This window comes from Telmatherina bonti (genome assembly GCF_933228915.1).
Source record: "Telmatherina bonti genome assembly, chromosome: 19".
Classification (NCBI taxonomy): Eukaryota; Metazoa; Chordata; class Actinopteri; order Atheriniformes; family Telmatherinidae; genus Telmatherina; species Telmatherina bonti.
Window position 1 is genome coordinate 13,841,266 of NC_136617.1, and position 23,564 is coordinate 13,864,829.

The 23,564-nt window shown below is 38.2% G+C and overlaps 2 protein-coding genes across 2 annotated transcripts; both read right to left on the reverse strand.

Moving 5' to 3' along the window:
- Window positions 1-9,165: 9,165 nt before the first annotated feature.
- On the reverse strand, window positions 9,166-17,106 carry rfx5 (regulatory factor X, 5). Its single transcript, XM_079258369.1, has 11 exons — window positions 17,082-17,106; window positions 15,268-15,422; window positions 14,129-14,162; window positions 13,943-14,025; window positions 12,638-12,757; window positions 12,412-12,528; window positions 12,092-12,170; window positions 11,733-11,931; window positions 10,626-10,708; window positions 10,422-10,553; window positions 9,166-10,302 (listed from the first exon to the last, which is right to left on the reverse strand). The coding sequence occupies exons 2-11, from the start codon at window positions 15,387-15,389 to the stop codon at window positions 9,178-9,180; spliced, it is 2,094 nt and encodes a 697-aa protein (XP_079114495.1). The 5' UTR covers window positions 15,390-15,422; window positions 17,082-17,106; the 3' UTR covers window positions 9,166-9,177.
- A 1,925-nt stretch (window positions 17,107-19,031) lies between these two features.
- Window positions 19,032-22,974, reverse strand: psmb4 (proteasome 20S subunit beta 4). The gene is made up of 8 exons (XM_079258367.1): window positions 22,828-22,974; window positions 21,643-21,769; window positions 21,477-21,556; window positions 21,253-21,399; window positions 20,566-20,647; window positions 19,625-19,741; window positions 19,331-19,419; window positions 19,032-19,165 (listed from the first exon to the last, which is right to left on the reverse strand). The coding sequence occupies exons 1-8, from the start codon at window positions 22,950-22,952 to the stop codon at window positions 19,153-19,155; spliced, it is 780 nt and encodes a 259-aa protein (XP_079114493.1). The 5' UTR covers window positions 22,953-22,974; the 3' UTR covers window positions 19,032-19,152.
- Between the last annotated feature and the right edge of the window lie 590 nt (window positions 22,975-23,564).

Consider the following 23,564-nt stretch of genomic DNA (forward strand, 5'->3'; position numbering starts at 1 on the left):
AAATCACATTTTAGTATTAATGATTCAGATATGATTTTCTGAGAGTTTTTTGTCTCATATTTTAGAGTTAATTATTTCTGTTTTAAGATTTGGATTACTCTTCTCACAAAAGCATAAGTTTACGCTACGCTGTTCAATTAACGAAACTTTAAAGCTTTTATTTTTAAGATGGACTAGAGTTACTTCCGGTGTTACTGACGTAATCTTGGCGGGCAGCTGTTTTTGGTTGTGTTTCCGTTTGAGCCACTTATTCATCCAGTCCTCCCACTCAATTCCTGAAGGAAATGAGTGGAAGTGCCAAACACTGAATTATACACGGACTTTCACTTTTATGTCATTATTGAACCACGCTATTAAATTATGTTATATGTACATACAACCACTTATATAAAGTTTGAGATGTAGAGAGGTTTTATTACTTCTGGGAAACAACATGAGCTCATCTGAAATTCAATGGCAACAACACATCTAAAGAATATATGGGACATGGCCAGTGTATTCCTTCTTTTAAGGATGGTCTATAAATGTCAGGAGACCGGTAACTCAACCACTGGGGGGGACATGTCCCATACTTGTTTCATATTTAAAAAACAAGTCATGTTTTGTGTTTCATGAGACAGAAAATAACTTCTGTTTATAAAAGGTCGAGGTTGCAGACAGGCTATCTGGCTCTGTTAATAAAAAGCTGTGCCACTGTGTTAGATGCAGCATCTAATATAGTGGTGTAGCATTGTCTTGCTAAAATATGAAAGACCTTCTCTGCAAAAGATGTCACTGATGGTGCCTTTGCAAATGTGCAAATTCCCACAGACACCAATGGTTTTCCATTAAATGCAGGCTTATGACATCCTATTTTTGTTGTGATCACAACCTGGCTGGCTGATGTTGTCTTTAGCAGATAAAGCATCCAAAACTCCCAAAAAAGAACATAAAATTGTGATTCTTCTGACCAGAAAAGTGTTGAACTTTGCCTCAGTTCATTTAACAGAAACTTTAGACCAAAGAAGAAAGAAATGCTTCGGGATCTTGTTCACAAAAGGCTTCTTCTTTGCATGCTGCAATTGTGATGGCATGGCAAAACCTGTTTATGCAGTTTTTTTTGCTAACTTCTGAACCTATTTTCTTCATACCAAATTGTTTTACAGAACAACCAGTTTGCCTCATTAGTTGCAATATTTTCCTCCACTTGTTTCCTTTAGTGTCACTTTCTCTTCTAAATAGATATATACATAGAATTTAAACAATTTCATGTGAATTGAGCCATGTGTTTCTGAGCGTGTGACCCAAACCTCAAGGATAGCATCAACGATGAATGTGACAACATATTAAATTCCAAAGTTTCAGTCCAAAACATCAGAGCACTGCACTTTCAAGTGGCGACACAGTGGAACCGCTTAGGAAGGGAATATGAGGAGGCCTGCGGAAGTACATTGAAAATGCAAAGTAAATGAAAAGGAGGAGTATGGAAATTTTAAAGGAAACTAATGGATATTTAGAAGAAACTTTGGAAGAAAGGGGAGTAAAATTAACTCAGAAAATGAGCAATATATTGAGTAATGAAGAAAAACTAGGAGAAAGAACATGAAAATGTTAAAACCAAGGGAAACAATTAGACATGTGAGGTACACAGTTTCACTTATGTCAAGAAAATCTGCAAGTTAAATGTGTCTAAGTATGTAACATGTTTAATTACCAAGTTTCTATCAGAATGTTTCTCACTAAACAGCTCTGTGATACTGAGCAACAATGAAATTATTATTCATAGAAGAGCCAAATGTGTTTTGTGAGATTTAATTTGACCATGTAGTTCGCTGTTTGCCCATTTTGTGTTGCACTGTTACCTGGGGAAGTATAATATAAAGGGAAGATGTTTATCAAAACCCAAAACCCAGAAGGGCAAAAGGTTTTTTTTTATCGCTCTGGCACCAATTTATAGGCAGCAGTTTGGTAGCAGATTTACTTCTATGTATGATAAAAGATGAATAAACATCTTGGGGCTGCATCAAGTAGCTATCAAGAGGAGATTTAATCATATTAAGGCGATGTAATGATGGATACCAGTGCATCAACCATTACATAAAGAAATTATTTTTAAGTGTTAAATAGTGTTAAATTACAATGAAGGTGCAAAAGTAGTGCGTCACACTTCAGTTTGTCTTCCTAAAAGTGCCCCATGATGATTCTCTCCTTCGCTTCCCTACCGAGGCCATACGAGTTGTTCCTCCCAGGTTTCCTTACAAATGTAGCAGCCGGGTACCTCTTTTTTTTCCAGATTTTGTTGCTTTTGTTTCCTTTTTTTTGGCATCTTTGTCTCCTGTTCCTCCTTTTCAATCTCCTCTCTGTTCAAACACACACACACACATTATTTGCCACCAGATCGAGCATGAATATGTAATGAAGCAATAACTAAATAAACATTTTTTTTCTTTTTTAAAGTTACAAGGCAAGCTTTATATCTACAAAGTTTCCTTTTCTTTAAAAATAAATGAATAAATAATACACTTTGACTAAATAAATGTCCAATTATGTTTAAATGTTCACAAAACTCTTGGTGTCCCTGCCTTTTTACCATTTACTTTTAACCTATGAGCCCTCTGAAATCTCCAGGTTGTCTAAAAGGAGTATTTTTAATTATCTTGTAAATAAGACAGATGATAATTGGTTTGAGGACTAAAAAAGTCTGAAGAGTGGCGACTGTCCTTATAAACATTAGGTAAACAAGGGTAAGCTCTTTGGAAAATGTCAGAAATGGTGTTTATCACAACCAGGAGTTTTTAAATACTCAAACATTTTTTAGCCAGTTTGAAATGAAAATAAAAGCAAATGAATAATCCGTAAGTTTATTGCTGTATTGAACAAAGGAAAGTCTGGTAATAAAGTTAACAACAAGAAAAAAAAAGGTGGAAATGGGACAGAAGACAAAAGATAAAACAGAATTGGAAAGACAGAAAAGAGGCGTCACATAATAAGTGAACATCACGTCTTTTATTCCATCAATGTAGGAAAATAGATTCACATTAATGTTCTGGCTTCTGTCCTCCGTCGCTCCATTTTTCTTCACAACAAAACAAAAACCAGCAAAAACAAAACTAACAGCGCAAAGTAAAGGTGCATTTCACTGATTTACCATCATTTTCAAACCAAAAATCCACCAAAATGTTATTTCTCAACCTCCCATCTTTAATCAGGAACTTTAGAAGTAAAGTGCAAAACAAGACAAACAAAACAAAGCCAGCAGGTTACAGATAAACAAAAACAAACATTTAGAGGCGAGAATATAGAAAACCAGACAAACAACTACAGGAAAATCATGCAGGAAGCCGGCAGCCTCCTCCAAAAATAAAATGTAGCTGAAAAGAACGGTATCGACAGCTAGAGGAAGAAAAAAAAAACTGCACATCAACAAGCTGTACAACTGTAATAAACAGCAAGGGCACACGGCAATAAGCAGAACCAAAGACGGAAAACAGAACAATAAACAACAGATTCAAGAAAACACTGATGAAATTCTTGTTTTTGCAGAGAGAACAGAAAACAGCAGCAGGAAGCTGCTCCACGTCAAAATCCCGCTCAAGTTCTGCTGAGGACTACGTTACCCAGAGTTCCTGAGCCTGAGGGGGTCGCTGCACCTGCAAGGCTTCACTCAGGGCAAAATAAACACAAAATGTTTTTCTGGATTCTTTTCAGGGTGGAAATGAATAAAAAGCTTGAGTGGGTTTCTGACAGCAAACAAAGCTACTATGACGTCAGACTGAGCACTCGCCATCATCACGCTAACCGCAGGGTTGAGCAGGATCATCTCGCTCAAACAAACGTCTCATCATATCATCACCTTTCCTCTTAGTTGTATCTCCAATTTCACATTTCCAATCTAAACTGTGAACAATAGCACTTTTTTTTTTTTTTTTTTATCAGCTCTTCCATCTGTAAATAAAGTTGTTCTTTAAAAAGTGCTTCATAAATAAGATTTTTCTCATTTAAATTCAATAAATTTTTAGATTCTTTTATTTATTTCACCTCAAACTATCTATTCAAAAGGTGCATCTGGTTGGTGTGAAGTTCCTGTAATCCTCTGTGAGATCTTCAGGCACAGCCAAGCTCACAGGCACACAGAATACTTCAGTCAAGTTTATAGGAAAAAAAAAAAAACTTTGACGAGCCTCGTTCTGCTTTAAAGTGGCTCTGTCTCACTCCAAACTTAATAAATAATATTTAAGAATAAATTTCTCTTTTTTCCCCCAGCAACTTCAAAGTTAAAACACCTTCTGTGCTGACCTGCTTATTATGGACAGGATGTGACATCAGAGAGGGTTGTTTGATTTAGTCTGATCCTTCAGAATCAACACGCTGCTACCCGAATCCCGATCCATTTATCTTTGATTATCTGACCCGTTTCTGGTTTGTTTGTTTGAGCAACAAAGCTCCACAGTGAGAGTTTCCAACAAACGACCCAACTTTCAAGTTTCCTACTGCAGGCCCAAACTGGGCCACTTTAAAGGTTCCCAAAGGCTTATTCTGAACTGTCTCTTTACAGCTGGACCTTTTTCCACTTCTGAGTACTGAACATCTGCCCTTTCTCCAGTATCTTCGCCAAACTGGGACTTCCTTCACCACTGAGTTCTCCTCCTTCCTTCCAACTTCTTCCAAATAAACCATAAAAAGGCGACAGAAAACCTGCATGTAGTCATTCCTAGTAAAAGATGAGCTTCAGAGCTGCTATAAAAACAATGTACAACACCAGTTTCATGTCTCCACCTCCAGGGACTTCCACATATCTGCTCATCACCATGATGCTCATCAACAATCCAACAATTTATCCAGTCTCTCCTGGATATTGATTTCCTCAATGCTGAGAGTGTTCAATGTTCACAACCAAAGCTTTCCATCAAAGCCATCAAAGTGAATCAAACTGGGGTCTTTATGCCGACATGCTTCAGATCCTCCAACTTAACTTCCAGAAACACTCCACAGTTTCTGAACAGTGCAGTGCTACCAAACATAAATACCCACGGATGGTTCAAACTGAAGCCTAGTGCCAGCTCACTTTCCCTTTGTCATTTCAAGCCCTTTTCAGATCTATTGCACGTTTTCCAGTTTGACCAGATTGTCCCAGTAGGTCCTGCAGAGGGAAACAGCTGCTGCATAACATCATGTTCCAGTCAAAACATTAGATTTCCTAAAAGCAACATTCCACTTTCAGATCAGGTCTGAGTAAATGATCAACACTGGGATTAAGATGTCTGAAACCGTAACGCGTTGTTGGGACACTTCAACAGCCCATTTTCCACACGGAGGCCACCAGGTCCTCTGTCCCTGGTTCAAATAAAGACAAGCCAGTCCAAAGTCAGGAGAGGGATGTTCCAAAAGATTAAGTCTGAAAATGTGCCCCTAATTCAATTTCCATTTAACCAAGAGAGACAAGTCAGGACCTCCAAACTGGTTGCCAAGAGCAACAGGTCCCAAACTAAAGGTCTGTATATCCAAAGTCAAGTTAATCAAACTTTTGTTGCATTAAAGTCTCAACTTTAGTGTCAAAATGAAGAAAATCTTCACTCAGGACCTGAACTTCAAGTTCAAACCAAACACAGCTTTACTGGGAAGAAACTACAACCCATCAAAGATGATTATCATGCAGTTCTGAATAATCTCATGTTTTTCTGCAAGCCCAATAACCATGGAAGCGACTAGCTGCTCCTGCACTGAGTGAGAAGAGAGTTCTGGTCATGTGACTGGACTTAAAACCCCCAGATATTGTTAAAGCAGGTTTTACAAACCAGTTCACTGAAAACACACTGAGGACTTTGTAGAGGAGCATTTACACTTCCATGTTGCAAGTGAAACGTTGCTTTGTGCCACTTTAAACCTCTTCAGCTACTGCAACTTTTATAATAAAAGAGTTTATTCCCTCCTTATTATTACTGCTAAATTTTCTACTGAACACAGTATACCTTATACAAGGACTATTATTATTCTGATAACATTTTTTTCTATTAAAAAAACAGTCAACAGCTGTTGGCCTGTAGCAGAGTGCAAGCGTAAAGCAAAATGTTAATGATAAATATTTTTGACAATGTTTTCCTCAGACTGATATATAGATATACCTTCTTCCAACATTGCAAAATTTAACTCAGTTTTGTCTGAAGAGGAGCGAAGCTCAGCAATGAAAGAGTTAACAGATTAGCACTAAAACCGACGTGGTGAAAGAAAACGTAGTTTTGGTAACACTCCTTTTTAATGAGGAATTGATGGCAGTGTAGCAAGGTTGCAAGTCACTTCTCCTTTTCCAACAAAGTGTTTAAATTCACTTTACCATCATGAAACAAGTACAATTTTAACAGTCTGAATTTGTTTTAAGATTTTGTCACTGCTAAATGGAGGATAAACAAGGACACACACTTGGCTGCTTTCATGCCTCGAATAATAAAAATCAATAAAGAGTTTGTTTCTTTTTTCTTTTGTTTTTACAAATCTCATCGCAAGATGAAAACCATCAAAGAGACGGTGAGGTCAAGCTCTGCACTATGATGAAAACCACCCTCTCAAAAAGCAGAATGCACTCTGGAGAGGGGAAAAGACCAGTGTGTCAGCAATGTGGCATTTCCATGACGACAGAGGGTCAAAATCCTCCTCTAGCAACTAAAATAAGAGAAATTAAGGTAATCCTTTTTTTCCATTATAAAAATAACAAGAAAATTCAAATAAAAATCAAATGTTTTTCTTTTTTCCTGATTAAAATGTGGCCAAACGAAATGTTTGGCCACATTTCTGACAAGTTGTAGAACCTGAAACAGTCTAGAACAGAGAAACTTCATAAAAATATGTTGTAACGTGGTCTTCGGTCCTTTTAATCAACTGCACCATTGAATTTCCACTCAGATGAAATGTGTATTTTCATGCACAAACACCAAAAGGAAAATGATGGCGTGCTTTTTTTCTTTTATACCCGAAATAAGCAGCTAACACCTGCATTTTCTAGACTACAAGAATGCCTGCTATTCAGCTTCCTGTGATATTTGGAGAATACATCTGGGCTCTATGAACTTCAAATTTGGCCTCAATTTGGTGTCTCAGCTGAAAAATGCCTTTGAAATAAACATAAAATGGCTGTTTTGTTGCATCTGAAGTCACAAAGTCAACATGATTGTGTCACATTGCTGACAAAGACCGAGCTGCAGTGAGGTGGTTAAAGTTTGTGCAAAGGGCGCATCCTAGAACAAGAACTAATCCAGCTAACAGTTTCGTCATGAGGTCTAAAAGCTAATTCTATACAAATAAGTTATTTTTACTGCATCTTAACATGTCAGTGCTATGTGGAAGGTATCTTTGTGCTTCGCTCCAAGTGCCCAAGCTGAAATGTTTGTTTTAGCACTTAATACTACTGCCTCCTCTGTGACTGACCTGGTTCATGTTAGATATCATAGTTTATTTGCATCTTGGTTCTGGTGAGCATGAATGAAGCAGTTTGGCACTTTTATTTAAAAAAAACTCAAAAAGTTGGATGTGGTTGGGATCATTTGGACTGGGCGTTATGCCTTAATACTTCTCTGGTGTTGGCTTGACTTGCATTTAACACTGATATCAAACATCTGGTCAAATTAAAAATATATATATTTTTAGCTCTTGATTTGCTGGATTCATCACAAAAAAGGCATCTAATTCTTAAGAAGTTACTTTTTTTACATTATACCAAATCAAAAACCAATCAAAAAAAAAAGTCTGTACCAAGTAGAAGAGTTTTAATAGCTTAAGAATGAGTTATTTTCTAATCTTTAAGCTTTACAATTGATAGTTGATGGTTTTATTACTTGTAGACAAAACCAAGCTGTCAGTTTAACCCCAGTTTGACTTTGTGCTGACTTATGCTATAACTTCACCTTTAAAAGTAAAAGATGTGATAATGTGACTGTTTTAAGCAGACATCTGCATAAACAAAATAACTTATTTCTGCAAGGTGGCATGTTATGCACCATGCAAACAAAGGTACTATAATAACACACAACTGACTTGCTGTTTTATTTCTATGCTGTGTCATTGCACCAGGATGCTTTAGGGAACCAGGCATTTGGTGATTCCTGATTAAAAAAGAATCTAGCCAATTGTTGCTGTTCAGACAACAGAAAAACAAGAAACAGACCCAGTTTCATGTGTTTTAGAGCCAATTTTAAATTATTCATTTAATGAATTGTTCCGAAATGGTTAAATTTGACATAAATAACCTGAAATAATTGATTTAAACACATCTAAAACTTTATATACTATTATTTATTTTATAAAATATCCTGGGTAATGAGTAGCTTAAATTTCTTTCCCTCTCAAATGAGCTCAATCAGAAGCAAGTGCAAAGCCAATACATATATATTATATATTTAAAACAGATCAACAAGAGGAGAGGAGAGCCAAGCTTCGATTCACGTTCAGCACATGACTATTTAAACCTCTCCACTACATTTAAGTTTATTCTCCAATCACCAACTTTTAGGTGAGGAACGTCTTAAGGATTAGGGACAGCTGTATTCCTTGAAGCCCCGGCTCAAGGCGGATTTACCAACTATTTCATGAAGGAAAGCAGAATCGAGGCTGGGCTCACTTAAAGAGGTTGTTTGTTTAGTTCAGAGAACCTTTATAAGGCCCTGACCCGTAAGTACCCACTGTATTTATCAACTCCATCCTGGGTTTCATTCATGTCTTCTTCCCCTGCTCCTTTTTTTTTGCAACTTCTCTCCCTCCTTTGCATGAATAACTTCTTTGTCTGTATTTTTTTTTCTTTTTTTCTATGAAGTAAAGCAGCAGACGAGCAGACCTCTGCACAGAAAACTTTTAGAGGATACAAGAAAGCGAGAAAGGGAGGAAGGAAGGAAGTAGGAGAGAGAATAAGGAAAGAGGAGTGGTTCTGCTTTCCACAGGTTACACAGACACACATGCAGTTAAAAGATTTGTACGTTTCTAACAGCGTTCAGTGAGTTTACAAGTGCACTGAGCCAATGGAAGGACATCATGTGGATGTTTTGGCTTCATTTATCCTGCTCGATTGACTCTCTGCTGCTGCCAATCTAGGATTTCCACCAGTGGAGAGGAGGATAGACAACAGGGGGGTGCGGCTTTTCAGCAAATGAGGTAATAGCTGTGCGAGGGAGGATGATTAAAAAAAAAAAAAGGCAAGAAGGAAGGTGATGAGAGCTAATGTCCCTCTCTTTTCGAGAGTGTGCTTACCTCTTCTCCTGTCTCCTCAATCTTCACAATTATGGTGGAGGAGTCAGAGGAAGAGGAAGCAGGAGCGGCAGAGGAGGTGGATGGAGGCGGCTGGCTGACGTGGAGTTCCACTGGCGTCAGCGTTATCTCCACCTCGCCTCGCTCCTCGTGCAGCGTGGGCAGGGGGAGAGGGTGCGGGTGGTGTGCTGCAGGAGGACGAGCGATGCTGCTGTTGTTATTGCTCGGTCTCGGGGCTTTCTGGATGACTTCGACCATCTGGGTCCGTGCTGAGGGTGCCAGCTCCCAGCCGGAGTTCCCCGCACTCTGGAACAGCAGCAGAGGCCTGTGATGACGATCCGGCTCTGTCACGCCGCCTGGCTGACACTGCACCACCACCCCGCGTTGGTCCACCAGCCGGTGACCCGTGTCCGACACCGCTGGCAGCTGACTCAGAACCAGCCCCGGCTGTTCCTGGATCACCAGCTCCAGCACCGACGCCGACGAGGAGGACGCTGAAGAAGAAGCCTTCTGAATGACGCCGCCGGTCAGGGAGGTGATAATCGGGGGTTGTGAGGGAGGAGCAGAAGGGAGAGGCTGAGGAGGAGGAGCAACAGAAGGAGCAGGAAGGGAATCCTCTGGGCGAGGTTTTCTTGGTCTTCCGCGTTTCCGCTTCACCGGAGGAGCGTTGATGGCAGAGCCGCTGGACACACCAACAGCGCCGCCGGACGTCACGCCCTCTAGTGGGCGCTTGGTTCCGCCTGTTCGTGGTTTCTGGACCACAGACGTGGGGGCTGCCGGAGCGTGCTGCTGCTGCTGAGGAGGAAGTGGAGGAGGTGGGGCAACTTTCTCTCTGTCATAAGGTAAACAGCCCTGAGGCAGGATCATCACAGGGACAGGCCCACCCTGCTGCTGGGGCAACGTTGCCATGGCGATGACTTTCACCCCGCCGCTGCTGGCAGCAGCAGCAGCGGGGCCTCCGTGTCCGGACGCTCCTCCAACACCGGATGCATCTTTTGGAGCCAATGAGGGCGGAGAGGAGCGGACAGAGAGGGTCTTATCGGGGATGGAGCTGCGAGGGAGGATTCTGGGTAACTGCTTTATTAACGCCTGCATCTGCAGCAAAGCCAGAGATTCAGGGGTTACACATCGTCTTATTATTTATTAATCCGCTTAAACTGCATGAGATTCCCCTGATTTTAAGGAAACTAAGCAGTTTAGTTCTGTTGACTTACCGCTGGACGCAGAGAAGAGGAAGAGGTAGAGGAAGGAGGAGGAGGAGGAGTATCTATTGAAGAAGGTTTGGTTGCTGCAGCTGATTTGTCTCCAGACAGAAGCTTCAGTGACGACAAATCCCCTGAATCCTTCTATAGACGGAGAGGAAGCAGTGATGAACAAACAAATGGATCAGTGGCTTTAATGACTGGTCAGCGACAAACCTTCAGATCTGTAGATCCGTTGCCATCAGCTGTCGGGACCACGGGAGTTTTCTTAATGACTTTGTGTGTTTTAGCTGGACCCCCTGCAAACAAAACAACAACAGCTGTAAGTCATCCTGTCACAAATAGCTGCAGCAGCCGTGTCTGTATGGTTTTCTTAAAAAAAAAAAAAAAAAAAAAGAGCCTTAAATTTCAAGAATACAGCTGCGTTTCTACTCATTCGCACATCAATCTGAAATGACTGTTTTTAAAAAAACAAAAAAAAAACCAAATAAAAAGCCTTCAATAAATACAGTTTTATAAAAGAAGTTGTTTTTTCCAACTAGAAACAAACTGAGAAGGAAGAAAATAGGTGAATAAGCAGTGCAGAGTACAACCACGTGAGGAAAATGGAGTAAGGAATAAATTTCATCTCTAGGAATATCTGGGATATTATATCTGTAGAGAGATTACAGCAACTTGCAAAGCTATTAAACCCACTTGGCATTGTCTTACAGACCGACACAAAATAATAAATATTTGTGAAGTGAAATGAAAAAAAGATTGTAAGAATGCATGCATGCATAGGTGTTCAGTAAATCACACCCACAGGATGATACTACCACCATGCTTCATTGTGGGGATGCTTTACTTGGAATGACATCAGTTCATCTTTAAGTGCATGAGGAGTCTTTCTATGTCTCATTTGGCAAAATATAAATGTATTTGCTTATGTTTTCTGCAAGCAATAGTTTTTCCTGTAAAGTCCAGCTCGACAAAAAGTAAAGCATCATGTGATCAGATGGACTGATACAGCAGCCGCCACTGTCAAGGCTTTGAGAGCGATACTGATAGATATGCATTGGGTAAACAATATACGAATCAATACCACTTATATGGCATCCTTAGATCTTATTTCACTTCTGAAAATCATTTTTAGCACTAGATTTTATTTAAATGCATTTATATGTGAATAGATGTGTAAAAGAAAGATAAATATTCACACTTTTAAATAATGGTCTCACTGAAACTAGGGTTTGGTCCTACAAAGGAAGCAGGCTCAACAAGATCAGTGAAAATACCAGAAAAGGTCTGATCATTTAAATAAACACACACACTGCACCATACCTGCGAGTGCTGCAGAGGTCACCAGCTCAGCCTGGCTACAGCGAGGGTTGACGATGTGCTCTTGAATCAGGTAGCGAGCAATCTCCACCACAGTGTCGAATGAACGCTTCAGGATCTTCTCCGCCCAATTGCAGATCAGCTCGCACGCCGCCTCTGTTACTTCCTGTTTGTAGGTCTGGACCAGCTCAGTCAGCTCAGACTGTACACAAAGACAAATGAAAACATGTTGCTTATCCCTCCTTCTACCAAAATCATGCTACCAAGAGTATTTTTTAGTAGTAATATGGAAATACAAATTTAAGAAGAACAAGTAGCACTATTAGTGGTACCATTAAGATACCGCAGTAATGCGTCAGTACCGGGTCATTCTTCAGGTCCAAGTTGGGCAGCAAAGGCATGTTGAGAACGGTTTTCCTTCTGATGCCGCTGTAACAGTACGTATCCGCCAGGCAGGTTAAAGAATTCAACTAGCAACCTTCACAATCTGATGAACACTTACAGGAGACACACAATATTTACAAACATCCTGATGTTAAAGGCAGCTATTAACTACAGGATGTGAAAATAAACATAATGAAACTTAAATCTAATTAGTAGCAACATCTAAAGCTTAACCAGCAGCACACTTGTGTCCTTTAGGACTAAGATTATGTTAGTTTTGTCTGTAAGGGAAGGATATTTGGACTGTCCTCTGCCTCCAAGTCGTCTCGCCTTGATGTTAGGGAAGATGTCTCTGATAATCTTCCCAAAGTTGGCAGCGCTCAGGGGACGATGCTGCAGGTTCTCGCAGTATCTCCTGCAGCACATAGAGGACAGAAACAGGAGGCAGTGAGACAATTTAAAAAAAGAGAAGCACTCCTCGTACTTGAGTTTAAACATGTCAGCATTAGAATACGTTCACTTGCTTGTAAGTTTCGTAGACATCCTGCTTTGGCAGACAGGTGTCTGAATGCTCCTCCAGGTGACTGCGGATCCAGTTACAGGTGTGAAGCTGGTCAGCTGTGTTGAATGAACTGAAGTCGCTGCTAATGTCGACAGGCATAAAAATTAAATGTACATCGAAACACTAATCTCCCAGTCAAAATAAACAAGACAACGTGTACTTGACAGGTACTGCATTTCCAAAACGGTCTCTTCATATATCAGAGGGATTCAGTCAAGAACAATTAAGGCTAAAGATGCAAAGAAACAGAACAGATTTCATCTTTAAAAATATTTTCAGAAAGATAAAATAATTTTATGAAATGTGTTCATACAAAAAGAAAACCCTGTTGGGCATATAACAGGCTTGTAAATGTTATGGTTTTGCCATAGAAATTAAATCGTTTTAAAGGTGGAAGTTTTAGATTTCAGGGATTGACTCCGTGAATATTCAGCTATAGAACATACGCTGTGAGGAATGGTTTACAAAGGGAACAAAATTAAAACTACAAAGAAGTTGCAAGCCAAGGGAAATTGTGCCTATTTCCTTTATCTGCTGGATCCAGGTGGTGATCCAGATCACCCCCAAAATCCCTTGTTTTTTATTCCATTCCTGAGATTTCCTGAAAACTTAATTAAAACTCATCATAACTATTTGAGTTATGTTGCAAATGGACAGACAAGAAAGACAAACCAACAAAAAATAGAAGCTCATTCTTGGTAACTAAAAAAACAATAAAGAGTCACAGACCTCCACCAAGCAGCTCATTTCCACCCATAATGTGATTTCCAGCCAATGTTATAGTTCTAAATTCATTTTATATGTAAACACGATTAAAGTCCATGAAAGATCCACAATATTTTCTCCAATGGTGATAGTATCCAGAATTTTGCCAGCATCCAGATCTAACTTTGATATAAAACCTGTTGGGAACATCTCCTGTATTTTTTAGCCAAGCACCTAGTACATTTATTATGGAGTTACATGCATATACTGAAAATGGCTCTATCTCGCAACGACAAAGAAGCCTTAAAACATTCTTAGATTCAGATGGTGTTCTGGATCATTCCCAAAATTTAATGGAATCTAACTTAGACCAATATCCATTTTCAGAAAAATGTCATGGGAATCTGTCCAGTAGTTTTTGTGTAAAGTTGCTAAAAGTCAGACACAAGGGAAGACAGACAAACAAATAGGCAGACCGATAAATGCTGGCAAAAACATAACCTCCACCACCTCCCTGGTGGAGGTAATAGACAAATTTGTGTTTAGTATGAACATATCTAACCTTTTGTCCCCAGAGCTGGGTCCTGAGGGCAGCTGGAGGTACAGGTACAGCTTGTCATTGTCAGAGAAACGTTGAACGTCTTGCTGTTGAAGCAGAACACAATACACCTGAGCACCATCACTAAACTCTCTAGATCTTACATTTTTCATTTAACTGGACTTTAAAAATTCAGTGTAAGGTTTTTACCAGGATCTGATCCACTTTGGACTGAACCGTCTTACTGAAAAATGGAGCACACACAGTAAAAACGTGTTCTTTAAAAATTAACAGCTTTAAGTGCATTCAGATACCTTTGGAATTAAAATGGATTGTTTAGACAGAAGCATCAACACTTCTCAGATAACACTCTTCAGCACGTGTTAAACATGACTTTTACATGCCTGTGCCATTAAAAATCAACTTAAATGACAAATAACTTTATCTTTCTTTGGCTTTGTAAAAACAAGGTTATTATAAAAAGAGAACTCTTCATTTTCAAGCTAATTATCTCTCTACCATGATCTACTCTAATGAGTTAGGTTTTTTAAATCTCCCAAATATAATTAAGCTTTTTTATGGTCAGGTGATATGGCAATAATTTTTTTTCACCTTGGAAAGCTTGACTAAATTAAATGACTTGAAAGTATCTAGATAGCAGCCATTATAAATGTTAGTTGAATTCAGACTAGAAGAGTTTTTGTTTTTTTTAAACAATTCAATTATTACCCTAATGATGTTCCAGTAGCTTCCAAGTTATGCAGCACAAAGGGAATGCTATACTATTATAAGATGTTTATACTGCAATTTGATGAAAAACCAAAACTAAGGCAGAAACTTCAAATCACTAAAAAAAACTTGCAGGACTTTTAATTTTAATATTACTCATAATAAGACATCCAATCCAATTTTATTTGAAAAGCTCATTAAAATCAATGCTGTCAACCAAAGTGCTGTACACAGCAGAAGTAAAACAAACAAATAAATAAATATAACTCCATAGTTTTAAAAAAATGTTCAAGTATTAAGATGTAACAATAAAAGTTAAAATCTAAGAGACAATAATAACAATAACTGATCTGCCAACCTGAGAACATAAAGAAGAGTCTTTAAATAAGAAATTAAAATATTCCATTAGCTCTTATGAGCTGTCTCTTCATGCTGCCATTCATGGTAACTGTGAAAAAATGCTACAGGCCTAATATTGCTTTTTAAAATGCACATTACTTTGCAAAAATAAAAAAAAGAACATATCTTTTATATTTTAACTCCTCAATGTTTCCTCAGGCATTTAAGTAAAAGTTGGTTACGAATTACTCTGACTTCTTGTAGTTTTAAGCAAAACTTACGAAATGTTGCTTTTAAGTTTCTGCAGTAGCATACTGGGCTCAGTGTCACCCTCCCCTGCCTCCAGACTGCCATCCCCCCGCTGGGGGGGTTCGGCCCGCTGATGCTGCTGGTCCTCTGACATCTGGACCAACTAACCGGTGCTGAGAGTTACCATCTGAAGATGTACAGGGAAAAAAACATGCAGATAAGAGAATATCAATGTAGTGAGAAAAATAAAAAAGTAAAACTGTTTTATATCTAATATGCTTAGGCTGCCCTTCTTTCTAAGGGAAGTGTTTTGGGTTTTGCAACATGTAGCAACACTAAGAAACCCTTCTGTATGACTATATTTATGTTATCATACAAGTGCAAAAGTTTGTTCAAAAGTTGGGGTAATAAAGACTAAAACAGAATCACACAACCTAATCTGTGTCATCATTTTACTCATGTTGAGCCCAACAAGGATTTTTGGACTGAAAAGTTGGACAAGTGAATGTCACCACACAAGTGTGGTCCTAGAGACCACTGCCCTGCATGTTTTAGCATGCACACTAGCACACCTGATACAGATGAACTGAACTGTTCCTCTTGGCAAGCCTGCTACTAAGCAATTTATGAGCCAGGTGTGTAAAATATGGACACCTAAAAACCATGCAGGGCCATGGTCCCCAAGGACCAGGATTGAGAGACACTGATCAACACTAAGGACTTGAAGGGAAAGTATGACCACAGATGACTGCATCCCCTTGCAAAGTAACTAAAAGATCAAAAGCAAAAATAAACAAAAAATTTTTTAAAAAATGCAGTGAAAGAATAGTCACAAACAAATAAAACATGCAATTACTACCAAGGGCGGGGTTACGTCCAAGGGAGGGCCATTGCATGTCTGTTCTCAAGTTATCTTTGATTTTACTACCCATACATGCAGGACTTTAGATGATTTACAAAATAGATGTCAGGAAGAAAATTTAGATTTAGGACTATTCAGTCAGCAATGTAGGAGATTACTCTATTGACGACGGTGATTTTGTGGGATTTTATTGTCTGTATAAACAGACGACAGGTCTACCATAAAGATCTGAAATTCATCAGCAGACCGCCCAATGTAGCTTGCCCCAATGCAAAATCCCATTGTGGTGTTGTTAAACTCATAATCCAAACCGGTTCTGCTAACATGCTGTTAAAAAAAAGGGGGGCCCGCTGGCTGTCGGGGAGTAACACATGCGGGCTGTCACACTTTACTTCTACGACTGGAGCGTGACACGCGCTTCTGGGCAGTCAAATGCAACCCGCCGCTGTCACAGCTCCTCTACACACCAGTCGGAGTGAGCTGGAAACACTGGTGTGCTAGCGGTGCTCCCATGTCAGGTCTGACTGCCGTGTTTACAAAGGGCGTAGCGCCGGTGGTCATGTGCCTGCCATTTACTACACAGCACACAGACACACTTACCCAGCTCAACATGTTATTGGCGAGTTAGCTAGCTAGCAAACAACATAGACGCCCTTCAATAGTTAGTTGGATTTAATTCGACGAAATCCAACAAACGCTTGAAAACGGTAGACGCTGAAATGTGTCTCGTGTGGAGATGAGTGACATTAACGCTGCGAATGCATTTATTTGTCCGGCTGTCGCTAACTATAAGAAGCTAACTAGCTCGCTAAGCTGTGTGCTATCAGATAGCATCAGCTAGCAAAGAGATTAAAACAGGTTTTTGCGTGATATTTTTAATTTAAAAATTACTAAAGATAATAGTCTGTCACTTCTATTTAAAATGTATAATCGGGTGAGTGAGTCATATATCAGTATTTATTTTAAAAAAGAAAAAGAAAGTACCTGAGCCAAGATACATCAAAAATCCCCTTTCAGATTTTTTTGTGATTGGATGACTATATTATGTCTGCCTGACTACAAAGCCAGCGTCTATTCCTATTGGTCAGCTGTCAAACATCTACTCGGATACCAAAACCGGGTGAATTTCTATTCGTGGAGTAGAATTATTATTTTGACAGGAAGAATTCTGATTGGACGCCGTTTCCTGGTCTGCCCAGTTACAAAACAAGATGAATTTATCGGAAGAAATTTGCCTAGCAACACTTTCCCGCTAAGATAACGAAAGTAAAATGATTTTAAGTCCATATTGAGCGGTTTTTCTAAGACAGGCGCAAAAAGCTACACAATTGACGTAGCTTCACTGTACCATAAAAATGTCTAAAATATATGCGAATACATTACTTTACAATATACGTTTCTTAACTTTGATGTTTAGGTCCAAGTTTGCATAAATCAAGAAGAGGAGTACAAAAGCATTAAACCAATAAAATAAATTAAAAACTTCCGTGGTACTACCTATTCATATGTGGACGTTTCCAAACTCTAGTCAGTTAACTACCAACAGAGGCATGTACCTAACCAGGGAAAATTAAAGCACAACAATGTTAATTTACATTTAACTGTATATTGTGTATATTTATCTTAGACTAATTCTATTTAAACTAGTGAGATTGTATAACCCACAACATTTTCATGTTCAAATTAAATGTGAATATTGTATTTTAGTCATTTACCAGACACTTTTTCAAAAGGGGCATTCATCTGAGTGAGAATACATACATACAATAAGGTCATAATTAAGAGGAACCCCGACTACCATTAATTCAGTCTGACACAGGTGCTGCCATGTAGGGTAATTTTTTTTTTTTGTTGTTTTCTTGCTCCCTTGCCCTCCTCATCTAATTTTAATTACCAGAATACAATTTCATCACACAATATCATCTTATTCTTGAATTGTTCCAAGAACCTAACAAATCTTTCTAACTCATACTGACGAATGAGTCAGAGACAATACAATTTTAGAAGGTTCTCATTTCAATTTGTTGCCCCTATTGTAATAGAACTTCAATAACCACAATTTAATGTAGCCTATTTAACTGTCTTGTTTGTCTAATAAACAAACACGTTACTCATAGGATGGAAAAAAATCCAATTTGCAAATATTAGATTTTTTCAGATTGTTGTCATCATTTAGTTTTTAAACATGAAGTTTCACTCATTGACACAGCTATACACAGTAAAAATATTTCAATATAAAGTGCCCTTAAGGTGATGTTGTTGTGCAGCGAAGCAATAAAGGTGAATTGAATTTTATATAAAATCCATAATCAAATTAAGTAAAATGATTTGAGGTAACTTTGTGAAAACTACATAACCACAAAAACCTGCTGAATGATTCCAAGGTTTGCTATATTTTACCAGAACTCAGTTTACCTTTAACCATCCGAGAAGGTGGTTCAATGGTCTGAAACAGAAATAGTTACCTCTTAGCTAACTTTGCCAACACTGCATAAAGTCTGCAAAAACCTAACTCATTCTGAAGAACGGAAGATATGTCAAGTGCGGAAAAGCTTTCCTTGGCTGAGCCCAACTGTTGAGTGTAGCTCTGGATGAAGGGGTGAAGGTAAAACAGAAGGAATTTGGGTCATTGTTTAGTAGGCCAGAAGCAGAGCTTTGAATTTGATGCACACTACAACTGAAAGTGAGTGAGGCACGGTTGGCAACCAAGTGACGTGAGCTCTTTTGGGCTGGTTGAAGACTAGATGCGCTGCTACATGCTAAATCAGCTGCAGAGGTTTAACTGAGCATGCAGGCAAGCTAGCAGTAGTCAATGCATTAATAGTTTAATGATAGTGTCCAACTGAATGTAAACAGAATTATAATGTAGTCCATGTTTATTGTACAGAAAAATACTATATCTCAAGATAGCAGAAAATTAGACCAGAGAAAAATATTTTCATTAATCATTTATTTTCCATAATATAAAAGTGAACATAAGCAGAATTAAACTAAAGCCAAACATAAGTTGCAAGTGAACAGTTGCTTTTTGATGTAGCAGAGTCATCTGTTGTCTTCACTCAAACCCACTGAGTAGAAAAACAAGACAAGAAATGTGTTAATACAGAAGTTACATCCACAGTGTCTTACCTTTAGAAAGTATGGTGTACTCTGAGACTTGAGATCAATTTTATTGAAAATATATTTTGTTTATGTCAAACCCCTTGTTACCAACAAAAATTTCTGAACTTTACCTGACCATGTGAGCAATGTCCCAGTTAGTTTCAGATGACAGAGGGCCAATGATTTCAACACCCTCTTCAGTTACAATTGCAATCTCATGCTAAACAAAGAAACATATTAAAACATGTTAAAATTAGATAAATCTAATTATTTCAAATGCGGTCTAAAATGAACCATTCGACAGAGAAAACTTTTTGCACAACTTTTGCAAAGAAAATTAACATTCTGTATTGATTTAAAAGAAAAAAAAACAAAACAAAAAACAGTATTTAAAACCAGTAAAAATTCACAAAACATGCACTCACTCTGTTATAAGAACGAGCGTCTCTGTAGTACAGGACTTTGAGGCAGCGCTCTACAAGGTCCCGGGCTTCTTGTTTAGTGATCTCCCCCTTGTTCTCCACCACCTCTCTCATCAGAGGCTGACAACACAAACACACAAAACAATTAGTTAAACCAGACTTCACTAACTCTGCAGACCTTCTACTGTGTTCAGATTCAGCTCAGGGACCTATTATTGCACAGCACATTCCCAGAACTAACATCTAATCGTTTACAGTGCATTCACATCAGGATAGTTCGCAAGACCCGGTCCAATTGGGGACTCGGCTCAGTTGTAGGGGGGTGTATCCATACGGACTGAGATTGTGATTATGCTGCATTTTGGTCAAATGAGCCGAATCCTCAGAATGATATATCCCAATTCACACCAAATGTGGCACTACACTAGAATCTAGCAAAAGAGAAGACAAGACCTACGTGAAGAACAAAACTGCAAGGTGAAATTGGAGCACGAAGCTACTACTGTTTTGGCTTATTTTTTCTTATGCAAGTATACTGCAGGAATACACTGCAACAATGGGCACAGTATGAATAACAAACGAGGCAGAAGAAGATCGCTATGTATTTACCTGCAATGCAACACTACACCAAATGCAGTCCATTAGAAACAGACCAAGACCTGTGTTTGTAGGCGAACAGTGTCTGCTTCTTTGGTCCAACTTAGAATTTGTTTGGCGCATTCACAGCTACCCAAACGAAGCAGACTTTTCGAGCAAATGGACTAGGATTCGAATCAGAAAAGCTGATGTGAATGTGCCCTTAGTGTTTGGAAACTTAAAACTTTAGAGAAGTGGCAGTAGATTTCATAATGTTCATTGGCAGGTGAAATGTCCATCATTGGCTAAAAAAAGAGAAGCTCCAAAATGTTGATCAATCGTGGATTATCAAATAAAATCAAACTCACCTGAGCGAGGTATGCTCCAAAACCAGTGGCTACTGTTGGAGCCTCATAAGCCACACCCAGCTTGTCTACATAGCCTAGGAAACTAAAGAATGAAAAAGTCAGCTGGTTAATTGTGCCTTAGAAAACAAAAGGTGACACATAACATCTGCTAGTTTATTTAATCCTTTCGCTGAAGTTTTTTCTCAGCGCAAGTAAACATTTGGCTAGCTTATATAATCATTGTACAAGTTAATGGTTTTCAATACTTTATATTATTTTCTGAAAACATTTATTGATTACTGATCCTGTAAATTTTAGTAGACTTCTGATTATATCTACAGAATTTTCTGTAATATTTTCCAAGTATTCAAATTTGGTCATGAACAACAAAATATACCAGAGTATCATCTACACAGATTCTATCTTAATATTCTAAAAAAAAAAAAAAAAAAGACAATTCAAGGTGAATAAAGGCAGAGACTTTATAAAACAAAGTAAAAAAAATAAACAAATTTATTATAAATCTAAAAATTTGGGAGAAAAAATCCAAATCATAAAAATGATGTGAACACAAGATATATACAAAAATTGACCAAAGTGAGATAAAGCCAGTGTGTAAACTCCATTAAAATAAAACAGTATTATAAAGTACATTTTTAAAAACACAAACAGACAAAAAAAGACTTTTTGATAACCAGAAAGTCTCACCTCTCCCCGTTGTAGAAGCCTCCCAGGACTACAGTGTTCCACAGAGGATTCATCCTACTGCGACGGTTGTACATCACTCTGGTCAGCCAGGAATGGACAGCCTTTGGACTATAGCTGTGTCCATCACCCAGAAGCTCCTCATCAATCCTGACAGATGAATCACAATGTTTATAGAAATGTCTACAGCAGTGTGATGCATTTCTGCATAATGCACAGCAGCTTACACCATCTGTTCGATGACCTGCTTGAGATACTGATAGTCAGCATAGTCTCCTGAAGCCCCTAAAATGGTGTTGTTGTTCACCTACAGAAGAAACAGATTTAGCGGGCATTTATATTTGAAAAGGTGTTTTTTCATTTTATTTATTTTCTGTGAACAATAGTTGTTACCTTCATGAGACGTGAGATGTTCCTGAAACGAGCCAGAGATCCATATGAACCCAGCATGTCGGCAGCAATGACAACACCACCTGTAAACTTTACACCAAGCACTGATGTTCCAGTTACCATCGGGTTACTGCAGAAAAAAACAGTTATTCTCATTATTAGTATATTACAAAACAAGGATAAAGACTGGCATGCATGACTGTGTATTCATGAACTTTGTATACAACTGGAAGCCCCATGAGACAATAGTTAGGTGCAAAACTGTCTCTACATTTCATAAGTTGCAGTCATCATTCATGATCATAGCTAAACTAAGGTGGGAAGTTATGGCCCATCTAGTTTTAATGTATTTATTTTCAAACTATTGTAAATGAAAAAATACTCTGAAAATGTGAGAATACTTAAGAGACAATACAATTTTAAAACAAGGTTCTCATTTCAGGTTCTTTCCCCTATTGTGATAGAAATACGATAACCACAATTTAATGTATTTAACTGTCGTTTGTCACCTTAGTTAGACGATGGGGGGAAAAAATCCAATTTGCAAATATTACATTTTTGCCAAGATTTTTCTAAGAATGTTGTAATCATTTAGTTTTTAAACATAAAAAAGTTTTTACTCATTGACACATAAACAGTTATACACAGTCAAAAATATTTGAATATAAAGTGCCCTTAAGATGACGTTGTTGTGCCTCTAAACAATCAAGCTTAATTGAATTGTATATATAATCCGTATTTAAAAGAAGTCAAATTATTTGAGGTAACTTCGAGAAAACTACATATCAACCTCAAAAAACCACTGAATGATTCAAAGGTTTGCTATATTTTACCATAACTCAGTTTACCTTTAACTATCTGAGAAAGTGGTTCGATGGTCTGAAACAGAAATAGCTTACTTTGCTAACACGGCGAAAGTCTGCAAAACGCCAGGAACAGATCAAACAGCGATATTTCCTTTTGTATGATTACATATAATATTTACATATTTACTACTTAAGTGACATCCTGTCTACAATGACCAAAAAAAACATAAACCATTATGTAAATCTGCGATTAGCTTAGCATGACTTAGCAGTGGTTTCTCCATGATGATACAGCACTGAAGAGCTGAAAACCGAAACCGACGGCGGTGTTTGGGTTAAATTAACGCAAATGGTTGAAGTTTTAACGGAGCAGATAACTCACAGTGTGTGTCTAACAGGCCCGCATGTTGTGCCTGGTCCACTACTGTTACCACCCGGGAAAGAGTAAAACTGTCCGGGCTTTGGTCCATTCTCCCAGAAATTTAGCTTCAAGCCGCTAGACTCCATGTTGAAAACTCGGGAAGTGACGACACAACGTGTTTACGTGAGAAATGGGTTGGTAGTCAGTGAACGCAACATTATCGCCGCCTACCGGAAAAAGCGGGTATTAAAATGAATGAGTATGGATTAATTGCATGCCATGTTTAGTTAATGAAGTTATGAAAGGATACTAATTGACAAATAGGCTCCAAAATTAATTTATGTACGAAAACATCAATCTGATCTGATCTTTAATTAACGTGATGATGCTTCTTAAATGTGTTTCTAACATAGAAATCAGCCTATTAGCCTACATTTCAAGAAATACATGTCATCAAGTTTGAACCAAATTACTGTAAATAAAATAAAAATGACAAAATTGAGGTTTGGAAACATATTTTATTCAAATTAACTGTCAGAGCCACGGGAAGATAACTTCAACAGAAAGATAACTTCAAATTGACCTTCACTGATTTATAGTAGTGGAATATAAACTGTTATAGTAAAAACGTTACTCAGTATGTACAAAGCTGTGCGTTTCCTATTCACTGATTCTCTTGCCCATTCATGAACACTATATACATGTGTGCATGCATGCACGTGTATATACAGTTTGTGTGTGTGTGTTTGTGTGTGTGC